The following is a 16891-nucleotide window of genomic DNA, read 5'->3' on the forward strand; positions in this document are numbered from 1 at the left end:
GGGGTCTTTGGTGCTGCCCAAGCTTGGCCGTCCTCTTGCAGACGTTTCATGACCCAGCTAGGGAACATCATCAGTGCTATAAGAAAGTGGGGTTTGCTCTCAGTTTGTTTGTTTGTTTGTTTGTTTGTTAATTAATTAATTAATTAATTAATTAATTATTGGGACTTATATGCCGCCCTATCTCCCGAAGGACTCAGGGCGGCTAACAACAATAACATACAATAAATACAGAAGTTAAAATAAAAATTAAAATTAATGGCCCCCTGTAGAATAAATTAAAATAAAAATAAAAATAAATTAAAAATTAGAGTTAAAAATTAAAAACATAATTAAAATGCCTGTCAGTCCAGGTCAGCCAGGTGGAAAAGGAATGTTTTGAGGTCGCGGCGAAAGGACCGGAGATCCGGGGCCATCCGAAGCTCAGGGGGGAGCTGGTTCCACAGGGCTGGCGCTCCCACAGAGAAGGCTCTTCCCTTGGGGGTCGCCAGCTGACATTGTCTAGCCGACGGTACCCTGAGGAGGCCTTCTCCGTGTGAGCGCACAGGGCGGAGGGAAGTTTATATTTATTTACGTATCGTTCAAAAGGGACAATAAACAAAAAAGGAAACAAAAAAAACACCTCCTCAATAGCAATCAATACACAGATAAGCAGGGATTGACACCTGACAAACCAACTGGAAACAATATCCCAATCAAGAAATTACCAGTGATATTACCAATATGTCTAGTAAGTGTTGGAAATGTGAACAAAAACCAGGTACTTACTATCACATCTGGTGGACATGCCCTAAATCTCAAAGATATTAGTCAAAAATACACAGATGGTTAGAGAAAATGATTTAAAAAAAAAACTGGCTAAACTTTAAGCCAGTATTGTTTTCGTTAGGCATAATTGTAAGGAAACTATGAGAAAGAATACTTAATTGAATGTATTAACCACAGCAAGAATAGTATTTGCTCAATATTGGAAAAATGAAAATCTACCAACGGAGGAAGAATTAATTAAAAAAAAAATTTAGATTGTGCAGAACTGGTCAGATTGACACTGAAGATAAAAGAGAAAGAAGATTCAGTATGTTTTAGAACATGGGACAATTTTTATCAATGGCTAGAACAACGAGCTAGAGAGAAAGGAACGTAATATGTGCTGCGTAACATTAAATATGTTATTAGTAGGAAGAAGACTACCCCATGAAGAGAAGAAATATATTATTAACTAACATATTGATTATGAAAATAGAAAAACTAATTATTACTGATGGTTTTTTAAACCCATGAATCACACGTTAAGAGATACAAGAATCCTTGAACTCTGGGATAAATAAAAACAGCTGTTGTTAAAAGCAACAAAAACAATAAAAACAACCTTAGCTAAAAACAAGTAACTACTGTCTTAGTGCGCGCGCATGTGCGCACAGACACAGACACACACAGACACATACACATACATATACATAAACACACATACAGGTAAAGGTTCCCCCTCACATGCGTGCTAGTCGTTTCTGACTCTAGGGGCTGGTGCTCATCTCCGTTTCAAAGCCGAAGAGCCAGCGCTTGTCCGAGGACGTCTCCGTGGTCATGTGGCCGGCATGACTAGACGCCAAAGGCGCACGGAACGCTGTTCCCTTCCCACCGGAGTGGTCCCTATTTTTCTACTTGCATTTTTACGTGCTTTCAAACTGCTAGGTTGGCAGGAGCTGGGACGGGTAACAGGCGCTCACTCTGTTACACGGCACTCGGGATTCGACCCGCCAAACTGCCGACCTTCTGATCGACAAGCTCAGCGTCCTAACCCACTGAGCCACCGCATCCCTACACATACATACATACATACATACATAAAATTACCAAGATGGTAGAGGACAGGAAGGCCTGGAGGAACGTTGTCCATAGGGTCGTGATGGGTCGGACACAACTTCGCAGCTAACAACAACAACAACAATAAGAGAAGGGTGAGGGGTGACATGATAGCAGTGTTCCAATATCTCAGGGGCTGCCCCAAAGAAGAGGCAGTCAAGCTATTCTCCAAAGCGCCTGAAGGCAGGACAAGAAGCAACGGATGGAAATTAACCAAGGAGAGAAGCAACCTGGAATTAAGGAGAAACTTCCTGGCAGTGAGAACAACTAACCAGTGGAACAACCTGCCTCCAGAAGTTGTGAATGCTCCAACACCGGACGTTTTTAAGAAGAGACTGGACAACCATTTGTCTGAAATGGTATAGGGCTTCCTGCCTGAGCAGGGGGTTGGACTAGATGACCTCCAAGGTCCCTTCCAACTTTTATTATTATTATTATTATTATTATTATTATTATTATTATTATTATTATCATTATCATTATCATTATCATTATTATTATTATTATTATTATATTACCAATGAGAAAACCACACTCCCACCAACACTGACAGGGCAAGGATATAAATAGACTGCGAAGTCCTCTCCCTTTTAGCACTGATGATGTTACCTAGTTGGGTCGTGAGACGTCTGCAAGAAAACAACCAAGCTCAGACCCCACAGTTCCAAATATACAGTATTATCGGGGATAATTGGTGTGTTGGGCACATTCGAGCCGTTTCTCCCTTTTTCTGCCCTTGGTCGATAATTAACGTATTTCTCGGCATCTCCTCTTTCCTTTTCGCCTTGTTGTCTTTTCCCTGCCAGGTGGCCTGCAGATCGAGAGCAGCGAGGAGACGGACCAGGGTAAATATGAGTGCGTGGCCAGCAACAGCGCCGGCGTGCGCTATTCTTCGCCCGCCAACCTATACGTGAGAGGTAGGGAGCGCCGTGACTCACAAAAGTGGCAAACGTGGTCTCCGTAGAACGCCCCTACACGCACGCACGCACGCAGACACGTCCACCTCTTTCGGGAGCCTTGTGTGGCCTTTTTTTTTAAACGGGATGGAAGACGTAGGGTTGAAGGGATCTCTCAAGGGAAGGAAGCTTTAATTAATTGGAGCCGCTTACTACGGAGAAACTTGCTGACAGAACAATTCACCAGTGGAACAACCTGCCTCCAGAAGCTTTGAATGCTCCAACACTGGAGGTTTTTTTAAGAAGAGACTGGACAGCCATTTGTCTGAAATGGTATAGGGTTTCCTGCCCGAGCAGGGGGGGTTGGACTAGATGACCTCAAAGGTCCCTTCCAACTTTATTATTATTATTGTTATCAAATATGAGCCAACCGTCTGCAACAGCAGCCCAAAAAAGCCAATGCAATCCCGGCCTGTATTAACAGAAGGATAAAATCAAGATCACATGAAGAAGAACCGCTTTACAACGCTTTAGTAAGTCCACAGCTGGAGTACTGCATCCAGTTCTGGTCACCACAATATAATAAAAAGATGTTGATACTCTGGAAAGAGTGCAGGGAAGAGCAACAAAGATGACTAGGGGGTTGGAGGCTAAAACGTACGAAGAACGGTTGCAGGACTTGGGTATGGCTAGTCTAGAGAGAAGAAGGACGAGAGGGGACAGGATAGAAGTCTTCCAGTATCTCAGGGGCTGCCCCAAAGCAGAGGGAGTCAAGCTATTCTCCAAAGCACCTGAAGGCAGGACAAGAAGCAACGGATGGAAACTCATCAAGGAGAGAAGCAACCTGGAATTCAGGATAAATTCCCTAAACAGTGAGAACAATTAACCAGCGGAACCGCTTGCCTCCAGAAGTGTAGGTTGCTCATCACTGGAGGCTTTCAAAAAGAGGCTGGACAGCCACTTGTCCGGAATGGCATAGGGACTCCTGCTCGAACAGGGGGTTGGACTAGATGACCTCTGAGGTATCTTCCAGCTCTGTTATTCTCTGTTCGTGATCCAGAGATCCTTTGAGGAAGGAGAACACAACTTTGTTTAAAATCAGCAATTGTGGACTGTCCCGATACGTTGCTTAGTCCAGGTCCAAGGGGAACGAGGAATACTGTTTAGGTAGTCCTTGACTTACAACAATAATTAGAATCCGAGGACCAGAGAAGCAACCTAGAACTAAGGAGAAACTTCCTGACAGTGAGAACAACTAACCAGTGGAACAACCTGCCTCCAGAGGCGGTGAATGCTCCAACACTGGGAGTTTTTAAGAAGAGACTGGACAGCCGCTTGTCTGAAATGGTATATAGGGTTTCCTGCCTGAGCAGGGGGTTGGACTAGATGACCTCCCAGGTCCCTTCCAACTTTATTATTATTAAAGGACGTCTGTCGCTAAGTGAGCAGTCATTAAGTGCCCAATTTTACGACCTTTTTGCCACAACCCCACGATAGAATTTCTGTCGCTAAGCAAGATGGTGGTTCAGCCAGTATCAGCTGTGTGGCTCACTCAGCTGCAGTGATTCGCTGAACGACGGGGGCAAGAAAGGTTGTAGAATACAGCAAAGCTTACTTAATCACTGTCTCGCTTAGCGACAGAAATTTGGGGCTTAATTGTGAGCATAAGTCACGGCCTATATGTATGGACTAGATTAGCATCTCACCCCCAGAAGCAGATTTTCGAAGAGACGCAATTTACACTCTCTTTTTTTTTGCTACCGTTGTTAAGTGAGTCTGGGGTTATTAAGAGAATCCAGCTTCCCCCATTGACTTTGCTTATTGGAACTGGCGATCAGGTGATGTTGCAACGATCACAAATACTTGCCAGTTACCAACTACCCAGATTTTGATCGGGTCTCCCCAGTTTTAAGCACGAGGACCAGTTGCAAGTCAACTTTTTCAGCACCGTCGTAACGCTGAGCGTTCGGTAAACGAACGGTCGTAAATGGAGGATTCCCTGTAAATGGGATGAATTCAGTCCCTCACTGAAACGTGTAGGGGATTGTTTGAAGATGAGGGTCATTCTTCTAAGGGTCTTAATTAAAATATAAAATAAGCAGTATAGGAGAGAGGCAGATTCGAATCCTTGTCCCTTGTTGAGGCTGGGTAGGATTTGATCTAGCCAACAGGGCTCACTCCCTCTTCTTAACCCCTTCCCCAATTGCAGCCAACAGACCCCCTCTCGGCTCGCTTAATAGAACAGAATAACAGGCTTGGAAGGGACCTTGGAGGTCTTCTAGTCCAGCCCCCCTGCTGAGGCAGGAAACCTTATAGCAGGGGTCTGCCACCTTGACAGCTTTAAGACTTGTGGACTTCAGCTCCCAGAATTCCTCAGCCAGCATAGAACCCCTGCCCTATAGCATTTCAGACAAAAAAACTTCCAGTGATGGAGCATCCACAACTTCTGGAGGCAGGTTGTTCCACTGGTTAATTCAGGGGTCTTCAAACTTGGCCCTTTGGTGACTTGTGGACTTCAACTCCCAGAATTCCTCAGCCAGGCACGCTGGCTGAGGAATTCTGGGAGTTGAAGTCCACAAGTCATCAAAGGGCCAAATTTGAAGAGCCCGGTTCTAGTCCAACCCTGTTCCATTTCAGACAAAGGGTTCTCCAATCTCTCCTTAAAAGTGTTGGCACATTCACAACTTCTGGAGGCAGGTTGTTCCATTGATTTATTGTCAGGAAATTGCCTCTTAGTTCTAGGTTGCTTCTCTCCTTGATTAGTCATTGATTAATGCCGCTTGGGGTGTGTGTGAAAGCCCTAATAAAGCAGGCATATACATAGAATGAAGGCTACTGCTAAGCTTGTAAGCCGCCCTGAGTCTTCGGAGAAGGGCGGGATATAAATGGAATTAAAATAAAATAAATAAATAAAATAATGTTGAAGCAATGGTGGATTCTGCCAAGTCTTTTGCCCGGATACGGAAACTTGGAGTAACTACAACAGCCTGCTCTGTGCGAATGCTAAAACAACCCTAGAAATTGGTTTTTTTTAAATTGACAGGTAGTCCTTGACTTACGACCGCAATTGAGCCCCAAAATCTCCATTACTAAATGAGACACTTGTTCAGTGAGTTTTGCCCTATTTTAACCACCTTTTTTGCCACCTTTGTTAAGTGAATCCTGGAAGTTCTTAAGTTTGGTAACACGGTTGTAAAGTGAATCTGGCTTCCCCCCATTTGCTCATCAGAAGGTCACCAAAGGGGATCACGTGACCCCGGGACTTTGCGACTGTCATAAGTATGAGACAGTTGCCAAGCGTCCGGATTTGGATGTGGGCATTTGCAGCTGGCTCATATTTACGACGGTCGCAGTCCCCCGCGGTCATGTGATCCCCTTTTGCAAACATAATAACAACCACAACAACAATAATAAAGTTGGAAGGGACCTTGGAGGTCATCTAGTCCAACCCCCTGCTCTTCTGACGAGCAAAGTCCATGGGGAAGCCAGGTTCACTTTGCAAGCAAGCTAACCAGTCTGCGCCCTTCCTATTTCTTCCTGAGAGTTATCAAAGTTAAACTTATCAAATTAGTACCAATCTAGAACTAAGGAGAAATTTCCTGACAGTGAGAACAGTTAATCAGCGGAACGGCTTGCCACCAGAAGTTAAAGGTGCTCCATCACTGGAGGCTTTTTTAAAAAAAGAGAGAGATTGGGCAACTTTGGGTCCGAAAATCACATAGGGTCGCCTGCTTGAGTAGGGGGTTGGACTAGAAGACCGCATAGGTCCCTTTCAGCTCTGTTATTCTGATAGGCGTCTCTTCCACAGGGGATACTCGGTATCCCAATGGCCCAATAAATTGCAAGTTTGTTCGTTCACCTTATGTGCACGAAATTTTGTTAGCAGAATGTGTGGCTGGCTCCGATGGAAATCTATGGCAAGCATAAAAACGCCTGTCCCTTGGAGATTTTTAAGAAGAGACTACAGACAGTCGCTCGTCGGAGATGGTGCTTGAGCAGGGGGCTGGACTAGAAGACCTCCAAGGTCCCTTCCAGCTTCTATTCTATTCTAAGGTGCCTTGTTAAGCCCCAGGAAAAAAAATATATCCAGGTGAACAGCACAACTCTTGCCACCAAGGAAGCATTATTTTCAAGATAATTGCTAGAAATGAGTTAAGGAAAGAACAACGATGCAAACTAAGCAGGCTCTTCGGAATACCGGTAGCCCTTGATTTACGACCGGAACTTCCATCGCTAAGCGAGTCACACCCATTTTATGACCTGTTTGCTTGGTCGTTAAGTGAATCACACGGTCGGGAAGCAAATCGGACTTCCTCCGTTGACTTTGCTTGTCAGAAGCCAGCTAGGAAAGTTGCAAAGGGCAATCACATCGTGACTCCGGGATGCTGCAACTGTCCTAAGTGAGGGCTCCAGGGTGCCCCCTTTCAGACGTTTCATGACCCAACTAGGTAACATCATCTGTGCTAGGAAGGAGTGGGGTTTGCTTTCAAATCCTTGTAGCCCTGATGATGTTACCTAGTTGGGTCGTGAAACGTCTGCAAGGAAACAACCAAGCTCAGAGAGCACCAAGGGCTTCTCATTTCAGCCCTGAGCTGCAAATGTTTTCCTTTGTTGCTACTGTCATAAATACACACCAGTTGCCAACCCGCCTGAATTTTGATCAAGTGACGGTGAAGATGTTGTGACGGTCGTAAGTGCGAGGACCTTTTTTTTCAAGGCCATTGCAACTTCGGACCATCACTAAACCAACAGTCGTAAATAGAGGACTATCTGTATTCAGAAGAGAGGCAGTGCTCATTTTTGGCCTTTGTCTAGACCAGGGGTAGGCAACCCTGGCTCTTTTATGACTCGTGGACTTCAACTCCCAGAATTCCTGAGCCAGGATGGCTCAGCTCGGAAACTCTCCCTTTCCCCTCAGCATGGCTGGCTCAGGAATTCTGGGAGTTGAAGTCCACGAGTCATAAAAGAGCCAAGCTTGCCTACTCCTGGCCTAGGCCTAGGCCGCTTTATAACTCGTGGACTTCAACTCCCAGAATTCCTGAGCCAGCCACGCTGAGGGGAAAGGGAGAGGTTTCCAAGCTGAGCCATGCTGGCTCAGGAATTCTGGGAGTTGAAGTCCACAAGTCATAAAAGAGCCAAGCTTGCCTACTCCTAGCCTAGGCCTAGGCCGCTTTATAACTCGTGGACTTCAACTCCCAGAATTCCTGAGCCAGCCACGCTGAGAGGAAAGGGAGAGGTTTCCAAGTTGAGCCATGCTGGCTCAGGAATTCTGGGAGTTGAAGTCCAGGAGTCATAAAAGAACCACGGTTGCCTACCCCTGGTCTAGCCTACCCAGAGATATAAGCACAAACTTCCAACATTTTGAATTGACAGCTTTCATTCAATCTGAACTGGATCAGTGAATTTTCCCCCTGCACAAACCTATTTTTTTATATCTGGCTGAAGTCTTTCCTTGATTATTTTTTTTAAAGTATTGATGTTTTCAAGAGCTTCAATAGCTATTCATCCCTACCCCTCAAAACCCCCCCACAAAAACTACTACTTGCCCCCATGAAAGGACAGATTAGCTATTTGATAGGCTCACGAATGTTTTTTTTTAAAAATACTTTTTGTGGCTGGCCACCATAAAGTTGCGGTCTTGATGTGGCTGTGGCCTTCAAAGGTTTTTCCAGAAAGTGTAAGGTTTTTTTCCCCAGCGATTTCACCCCATACACACACACACTTCCCTTGACCTCTGTGCCAAATTTCAAAAAAAATATATATGTAGATTTGTTACTGTTTATTGTCATGATAATATGCAGGTATATGTTTGTTACTTAGGTTTGTTTGGAACTGGGGCTTCATGCCGTTTGCAACCTTGACAACTTTTAAGACTTGTGGATTTCAGCTCCCAGAATTCCACAGGCAACCTAGCTGAAATCCATAAGTCTTAAAAGTTGTCAAGGTTGCAGACCCCTGTCATAAAGGATGAGACGGTAGTTTTGGGGGGCAGGGATCTGCAGGGAAGTTTTTCTCCCCTGGTTACAGTCTCTCGGCCTTATTTTTATTTATTTTATTACATTTATTTGCCGCCCGTCTCGTTTCAAAAACTCCGGGCGGCTTACAAGCGTAATGAAACATTTTAAAAGACCTTCAAATCATCGGGTACAAAATGCCTAATGAAATACCTAACAAAATGCTTAGAACCAAGCTGGCGATCCCGGGATTCATGCGGAATTTGAATTCCGCAGCGGAGACAAGTGTACAAGGAGAAGGCGGCGTGCAAGGATTGCAAACTTGTGTTGGAACGCTTACAACCAGGGGGGAAATGACAAACTCAACGCTCCCGAAATTAACTGAAAGGGGTAGACAACTTACACAAGAGCCGCTTCTATTGGAATCCCTTTTCTAAAAGGCCCCGGGTGTCGTGGAAACGTTTGCCCCAGTTCAAAATGGAGACCCATTTCCATTAAGTTTGCTGGTTGATTGGGGTTGGTATCCCCCCAAAGAATCGATTTCTGGGGTGGGGGGAGGCAGAAACGATGGGTGGGATTGGGGTGTGTGTGGGAGGGGTCCTCCATGCCTTGCTTTTCCCTCTTTGTTGTGACTGCACTCAAAAAAAGTCTTGACGTTATTTTTTTTCCTGACTGTTTCTAACTGTAACGCAGTTGTTTCCTCTAATGACTTTTGGGGTTTGCTGGGAGGGTGTGTTGGTGGGGAACCCAAAGCACCCGTTTTCTTTTTTTGGGGGGGTGGGTGGGATTTTTCTCCGAACAGCCAAAGAGGTCTGGTTTTTCCACCCACCCCCCTGCTTTCCCCCACCCCCCTTTTTCTGTTAAGTGTGTGCGGGGAAGAGGATTCAACAGTATCGTAGTTTGAAGCATGTCCTTATGGATGTTAGGCTCCCGCCACGGGTCTTCCCCTTTAATTGGGCAAGATCGGATCTTGATCCAAAGATATGGGGAAATCGCATTCTCCCTCCCTCTCTCTCTCAAAAAAAAAAAATGAATAAATTCAGAATGGGAGGATCCCGTCAAAATTTGGGAATTTTTTTTTTTGCCAGCTCGGGCCAAATTGGGCGGGTCCGTTGCAACCTTCAATCCCATCTTGAGTTGCTAGGATGTGACTCCCAAACCCATGAGGACATGCCTTCGAACGGTCCTCGGGATCTTACCGTCCCTGCCTTAAATATTTTGGAGGATCGCGGAAGAGATCTAACCAACGCCGAGGACCTCACGGTGATGGAGTTGGTGATGGGAATAACTTCTCCCCGGGTGCCACGCTGTCCTTGTTCATCTTTCTTTCCTTCAGCTGCAGTGGGGCGGGGTGGGGTGGGGGTGATGTGGGGGAGAAGGGGGTGGGCCATCCAGCCGTGCCAGAGGGGCTTCCTAATTCTCGGGAAGAGGGGCGGGGGGGACTTTCTCTAACCTGGCACGTCTGGTTGATATGATGCGCCCCCCTTCCCAGAGACCCTTCAAGATTGCTTGGGCCTTCTTGGTGGTGGCCCCCGATGGTTCGGAAGGAAAAAGGGACCCATTGGAGATTTTTATTTTATATTTTAAAAAAAAAGTTTTTTTATTACTTTTTTTAAGTTAAAAACGGAAAGAAAGAGAAAAAAAAGCAAAAAAAAAATCGATTTGCAGTTGCCAGCCTTGAAAGGCCTTTTTTTACTCTCTCTGTGTTCCCTATTTTTTCTCTCTTCATGTCATTGTGTTCCGCATCAAACCCCTTTAACATCCCTCAGAGCTACGAGAAGGTTGGTGTGGTTTTTTTTCTTTTTTTACTTTCTTTACCCACATTTTTACATTTCTTAAAGAGAGAAGTATATATATATCTATATCTATCTATAACTATTATCTATGATCTATAATCTATCCTTTTTTTAAAAAAAAAAACGACTATGGTGATGATGATTTAAAAAAAATAAAAAGCACTATGGATGGCAAATATGTCTATTAAAAAAATAAGAAAAAAATTAAGAAAAGAGAGAGAGAAAGAGAAAGAAAGCAAGAAAATTCTCTTGTCGATGTCATAAAAAAAAATATATAATCGATGGCGGGCAAGATCCGCTCGTTCTCGGGTCTCGCCGGAGATGAGTTGAGTTGCATTGCATTGTGGGCCTCTCTCTGCATCCGTGGTAACGTCGCTGCATTGTATGTGCACTTTTTTGTCCTATATACGGACGTTTGGGCCTGATGCATGACATATAGGAGAATGTTAACAATGATCTTTGCATGCCGGTCCTTTATTTTATTGATTTTACTTTTTTTTTTTTTTACTTTTACGGCTTCATGATTATTATTATTGTTGTTGTTAAAAAAATAATAATTTTCCTTGGAGGAGAGTGTCAATTTGGTTTCAGTTTTTCCAAACAATCTGTGTGCGCGTGCGCGTGTGTATATATATCGATATATATCTATATCCATTTTTTATTTTTATTTTTTTTGGAAAAAAAAATATTTTGCGTTTTCTTTTTTGTTCAGTGGACTTCCACCCCCTCCCTCCGAGCTATCCCTTCCTGGTTCTCGATTTGTTTATTTGTTTATTTATTTATTTGCTTTGGAGTTTTGTTTTCTCTCTCTCTCTGTCTCTCTCTCTCTCTTTATTTGGATTCATTGCTTTTTGGTTGTTTATTTATTTATTTATGTTAAGTTGGTTCGGCTCTGCTGCGATTTATTCCAAATGCATTGTGCAAAAAAAAAACACAGCCAGTGTTCCTGCTTCCCTGGTACCCCCCCCCACCCACTCACCCCCGATTCTACCCCATTTTCCATTTCTTTGATAATTGAAATTACCTGCAACCCAAAAATAACAAACATCACACAGTTGTGAACATTTTCTGAATCCAACGCGTAGGACAGGGGTCTTCAAACTTGGCCCTTTTATGACTTGTGGACTTCAACTCCCAGAATTCCTCCGCCAGGCACATTGGCTGAGGAATTTTGGGAGTTGAAGTCCACAAGTCATAAAAGGGCCAAGTTTGAAGACCCCTGGCGTAGGAGATGGGGTGGGTGGCTTTGGCCCCTTTGTTCCCTTAACTGAGTGAAAGGTGGGATGTGTGTTTTAGGAACACAAATAAGGGGGCCATTTGCCCAGCTGATTAGTGCCCAGGGTTTGTGTGTGTCCACATTCAATCCCAGACCGAATCTGTCCAGCATTGCAATGTTTACTCCCATCCATCCATTTTGGGTTCTTTGCCTATCTAGTCCTCCACGAAAAAGAGGCGAATACAAAGAACGTCAGGGACTTCGAACCTGTCTCTCCAACAAAGCTCTATGGTTAGCCAAGGCAATGGCAGCATTTTCAGGCCCGGATTGGCTGTGCGCCTGTAGCTTCCCGCCTCCTCCCTGACCAATGGGAGAAGGAGCTAGCCCCTGGGATGAAGCCTTGCCAGGGCCCTCTTGTTGCAAAGGCTCATGGGATATTTTATTCATTTCGGCCAGGGGTCTTCAAACTTGGCCCTTTTATGACTTGTGGACTTCAACTCCCAGAATTCCTCCGCCAGGCACATTGGCTGAGGAATTCTGGGAGTTGAAGTCCACAAGTCATAAAAGGGCCAAGTTTGAAGACCCCTGATTTAGGCCCATCCTCACCTAAGAGACTCTTAAGGAGAAATGAACGCAATAAATATAGGGAGTCTTTGACTTATGACTGGAATTAAGCCTGGATTTACAGTTGTAGGATGTTGTGGTTGTAAGTTGAGACATCACACAACCAGACCTGATTTTTTAGCATTTTTAAAATAAACAATGCAGTCTTTAAGTAAATCAGTTTTCTCCAATGACCTTTTTTTTTTTTTGCTGGAAACGAAGTGAATGCTGGAGACTGGCAATATACGTCACATAAACCCATGGTTTGGTTAGCTGCCTTTTAATAAACCATGGTTTGGCTAATATAGTTTCGGCCGATATTTACTTATTTATTTGGAATATATCCTGCTTAGAAATCACACATCTCCCTTACAGAGGGACACTTGACTGTAAGTCGTTCCTTCCATTCACAGCTGAGGCGGAGCCATTTCTGAGTGAAGAGGGCAGAATTTATCCGCCTCTTCTTGAAAGGCATCATTGAATTAAAAAAAAAAAGATGTCAGGATTTGAGTTAAATTCCGTGCAAAATAAAACTGCGTCTGATGAAACTATTGAAGGCGCTTTTAAATCGTGTGTGGAGATTTGTAGAATAATTCATCTTACGGGCTTTATGATTCTGATTCAATCCAGAGGGTTTGCGGGCTGTGGAATGCACAAAAATCAACAGAGCCTCGATTGCCCCATTGAAGCACCACCATTTTGACTTTTTTGACCATGCCCTATGGAAGCCCCTGGATTTAATCCTAACGAGAAAATTACTTGCAGAGTTTCATTTCAGAGCATATTGTATACTGTGGGTCCACAGGAAAGAACTGCAACAAGAAACTGGCAGAAGAGAAATCCGGGGTGTTTTTTTTTCCTGTCTGAAAGAGTTAAAAAGGCACAATTGTAAAAAGATCTTTAGGGAGATGGTTGATTTTCACCTTCAATCGTTGATTTTTCCTAGAGGGAATGTAAGAATCAATTTATAAAAATAATAAAGGCAGGATATAAATAAAAATCAATGAAAACAAATAAATGAACTGATCTTAGCCAAGAGGTGATTTTAAGATCAGGTTAAGGGACTCCACTGGCTTTGTCTGTGCCTCAGAAACTAGCTCCTGACCATACACAGAATATGTTTACTTTGGCAGAGAAAGCAATTTTTGTGAAACCAGCTAAACTCACCAAATCACCAAATCTTTGGTTCTCTTAACCCTTATTTGTTCGATTAGAGTTACTTTGTAGAAAAAAGCCACACACACGCACACACACACACACATATATACATATATATATATATGTGCCTAGCAAGGTAATCTAAATAGTTAACTTTTGACACATATCTCCCCTTGCAGAAGCTAACAAAGCGAGAGAGATCCTGTGGCTCAAAAGGTAAAAACAACTGCCTAATGTGCAATCAGCCCAGGTTCAAATCTACACACACACACACACACACACACACACACACACAGACACACAGACAGACAGACAGATAGATAGATAGATAGATAGATAGATAGATAGATAGATAGATCTTTGGTTATTCGGGTTTTTTCCACGTAGAATTGAAGTGTGAAAGCAACGTTTCGACGAAATCCCATCCGTCATCATCAGGCTGGTGGCTTCAGCTTCCTTCTTCTGGGAGAAACATGCTTCTCCCAGAAGAAGGAAGCTGAAGCCACCAGCCTGATGATGACGGATGGGATTTCGTCGAAACGTTGCTTTCACACCTTAAAGGTGCCGGAGTTCTTAGTCTGCTAGGAAGCTAAACAGGTTTGGTCTAGGAAATTGTAGTGCATTAAAGCCATGAAGCTTTGCAATTTTATTCAATCCCTCCCCACTTCCTCATATCGTGATTTCTTTGCAAGATATTTGGAGGGGCGTGGTTATTTTCCTCTTACAGTTTGGGCATGGTTGGGGGCTTCTTCAACATACACCCCAGACTCCAAAATAATCATCTTGACTGCACAGCCTGCATGATTTAAACTGTGCCTCAGCCTGCCTCATTTCTTAACAGAATATTTCATTTTATTTATTTATTTATTTTATTGGATTTGTATACCACCCTATTCCCGTAGGACTCAGGGCGATTTACAGGGCAGTTAAAACCATGAATACAAAAAATTAAAAACAAATAAAACAATTAAATTAAATTCAAGCCCCAAGAGTAAATCTAAAACCCCGTTAAATTAACAACCCCCACAGTCTGGACCATTACATTCATGTTTCACAATCTATGCATCTCTTTAAGATGTGTGGACCAGTGCCCAGAATTCCCCAAATTCGGCATTGGAAATCCATGAATGTTGGCTGGGGAATTGTGGAAGATGAAGACCATAAATGCTGTCTAGAGCATTCTGGGCATTGATGTCCACGAATGCTGGCTGGGAATTCTGGGAGTTGAAGTTCACATGTCTTAAAGTTGCCAAGATTGGACGCCTCTGAGATGGATAAGGTGATGAGAAAGAGAGAGAGAGAGAAAGAGGGAAGGAAAGGAAAGAGGAAGGAAGTGGGCAAAACCAACCCCTTATGTTTTCCTACTGTGCACATCCCATTTTATGCTCAGCTGTTACTCCCATTCCTTTAACTTTTAGTACCAAATACCAAACAAAAAAAAAAGAACAATATAATTTTTTTCTAAAATTCTGAAAAGGCAGAGTTTAAAGCTGTGTGATTTTTGTTGTCGTTGATATTTGTCTGAGAAATCCAGTGCAACTATTTTTTTTTATTTTTCCCCCCTCTCTATATTTCTTTCTCTCTTTCTTTCCCTATCTTTTTCTCTTTGTCTCTCTCTTTCTTCCTCTTTCTTCTCTTCTCTGACCATCTGTCCTTCTCTGAAAATGCAGAGAATTCCATGCTTAGATGCCTGGATGCAGGCATTAAAACACATGCAGACACACACACACACACACAACAAAAACAACAATACACACACACACATCATCCTTTCCCACCTTCTTCCCTTTATTTACCAAGTTCATAGTGGGTTCCTAGAACTAGAAAGCTTGTAAACCAGGGCTGTCCAACCCTTAGTAACTTTAAAACTAGTGGACTTCAACTCCCAGAATTCCCCAGCTAGCCATGCTGGCTGGGGACTTCTGGGAATTGAAGTCCACAAGTCTTAAAGTTGCCAAGGTTGGACACCTCTGTTCTAAATCTTGACCATCATCCTAGACCTCAAGAGCTTTTAGGAAACATTGCAAAGAATTACTCTTAATACAAGATAGTCTTCTTTCTGAGGGATTGTGGCATAAAGGAAGTATTATTAAGAGACCAGCAGAGGAACTGCCATTAAGATGATGACATTAGGGCAGTAGAACACTCCCAATGGAAGAAAACATGTGGATTATTGGCTATTTTAATGTTCTGCTGAATAAGTGAGTTGCTGTATGTCCTAAGTTAGCAAAGAACAGCCCCATTTTTTTAGGAGGCCATCGCTGTTTTGAAGAAACCTAGAATTTTTTGGAACAGATCATAGTTAATCATGCTATTCAGTTGGATTTCTAATAAGCAAGGATTCTCATTTTGATTGTAATGTTAAGTAAGCCATAGATGAGGCCGTTTGGGTCTAGCCCAGGGGTAGGCAACCTCGGCTCTTTTATGACTCATGGACTTCACTCCCAGAATTCTTGAGTCAGCTATTTTGACTCAGGAATTCTGGGAGTTGAAGTCCATGAGTCATAAAAGAGCCGAGGTAGCCTACCCCTGGTCTAGCCCAACCCCAAATCCTTTCCTACCTGGAAAAGCTAGACTTTTTCTAAGTCATTTCATTCCATTTTTTGCTTATAGAGAAGTTCATTTAAAGAAAACAGAATTGAAGACTAGGATAACTAACCAGCCTAAAACAGGAATTGGGCAAATCCGCCTGCATACTGCTGTTTTTCTGGATGGCAAAATCCAATTATAGGCAGATTTGGTTTCATCTTGGTTTGTTGAGTCAACCACAAGGCCCTACTAAACCAAACAAACAGTATTCAGTCCTGGGGTTATGAATGAACCCAGCCCAGTATTTCCAATATTTAAAAAAAAATCAGGATAAACGCTGAGTCTGAACTATATTGCCATTCGCAGATTTCTACAGAAATCCAATGTGTCCTTTAAAGGCAAATCAGTTCACCCCTTCATCTGCTGCAACAGGACATCAGCGTGCAGAAGACACCTTGATGGCACCTAATGATGTTGTGTGCATTGCAATGATGTGGTGTAAATAACTTGAATTGCCTAAAAGTAGCCTTCAAGCAAGGGACGCAGTGGCTCAGTGGGTTAGGACACTGAGCTTGTCGATCAGAAGGTCGGCAGTTTGGCGGGTCGAATCCCGAGTGCCGCGTAGCAGAGTGAGCGCCTGTTACTGGTCCCAGCTTCTGCCAACCTAGCAGTTCGAAAGCACGTAAAAATGCAAGTAGAAAAATAGGGACCACTACGGTGGGAAGGTAACAGCGTTCCGTGCGCCTTTGGCGTCCAGTCATGCCGGCCACATGACCACGGAGACGTACTCGGGCAAGCGCTGGCTCTTCGGATTTGAAACGGAGATGAGTACCAGCCCCTAGAGTCAGAAACGACGAGCACGCGTGTGCAGGGGAACCT

General features: G+C 43.6%; 1 protein-coding gene across 1 annotated transcript in view; it reads left to right on the plus strand.

Moving 5' to 3' along the window:
* Nucleotides 1–16891, plus strand: part of PTPRS (protein tyrosine phosphatase receptor type S) — a 256467-nt gene that overhangs the window by 102342 nt on the left and 137234 nt on the right. Inside the window, 1 exon segment of the mRNA XM_083365216.1 lies at nt 2667–2777. Coding sequence (XP_083221342.1) covers nt 2667–2777 — 111 coding nt within the window.

This window comes from Vipera ursinii (assembly GCF_947247035.1).
Source record: "Vipera ursinii genome assembly, chromosome: 1".
NCBI lineage: Eukaryota > Metazoa > Chordata > Lepidosauria > Squamata > Viperidae > Vipera > Vipera ursinii.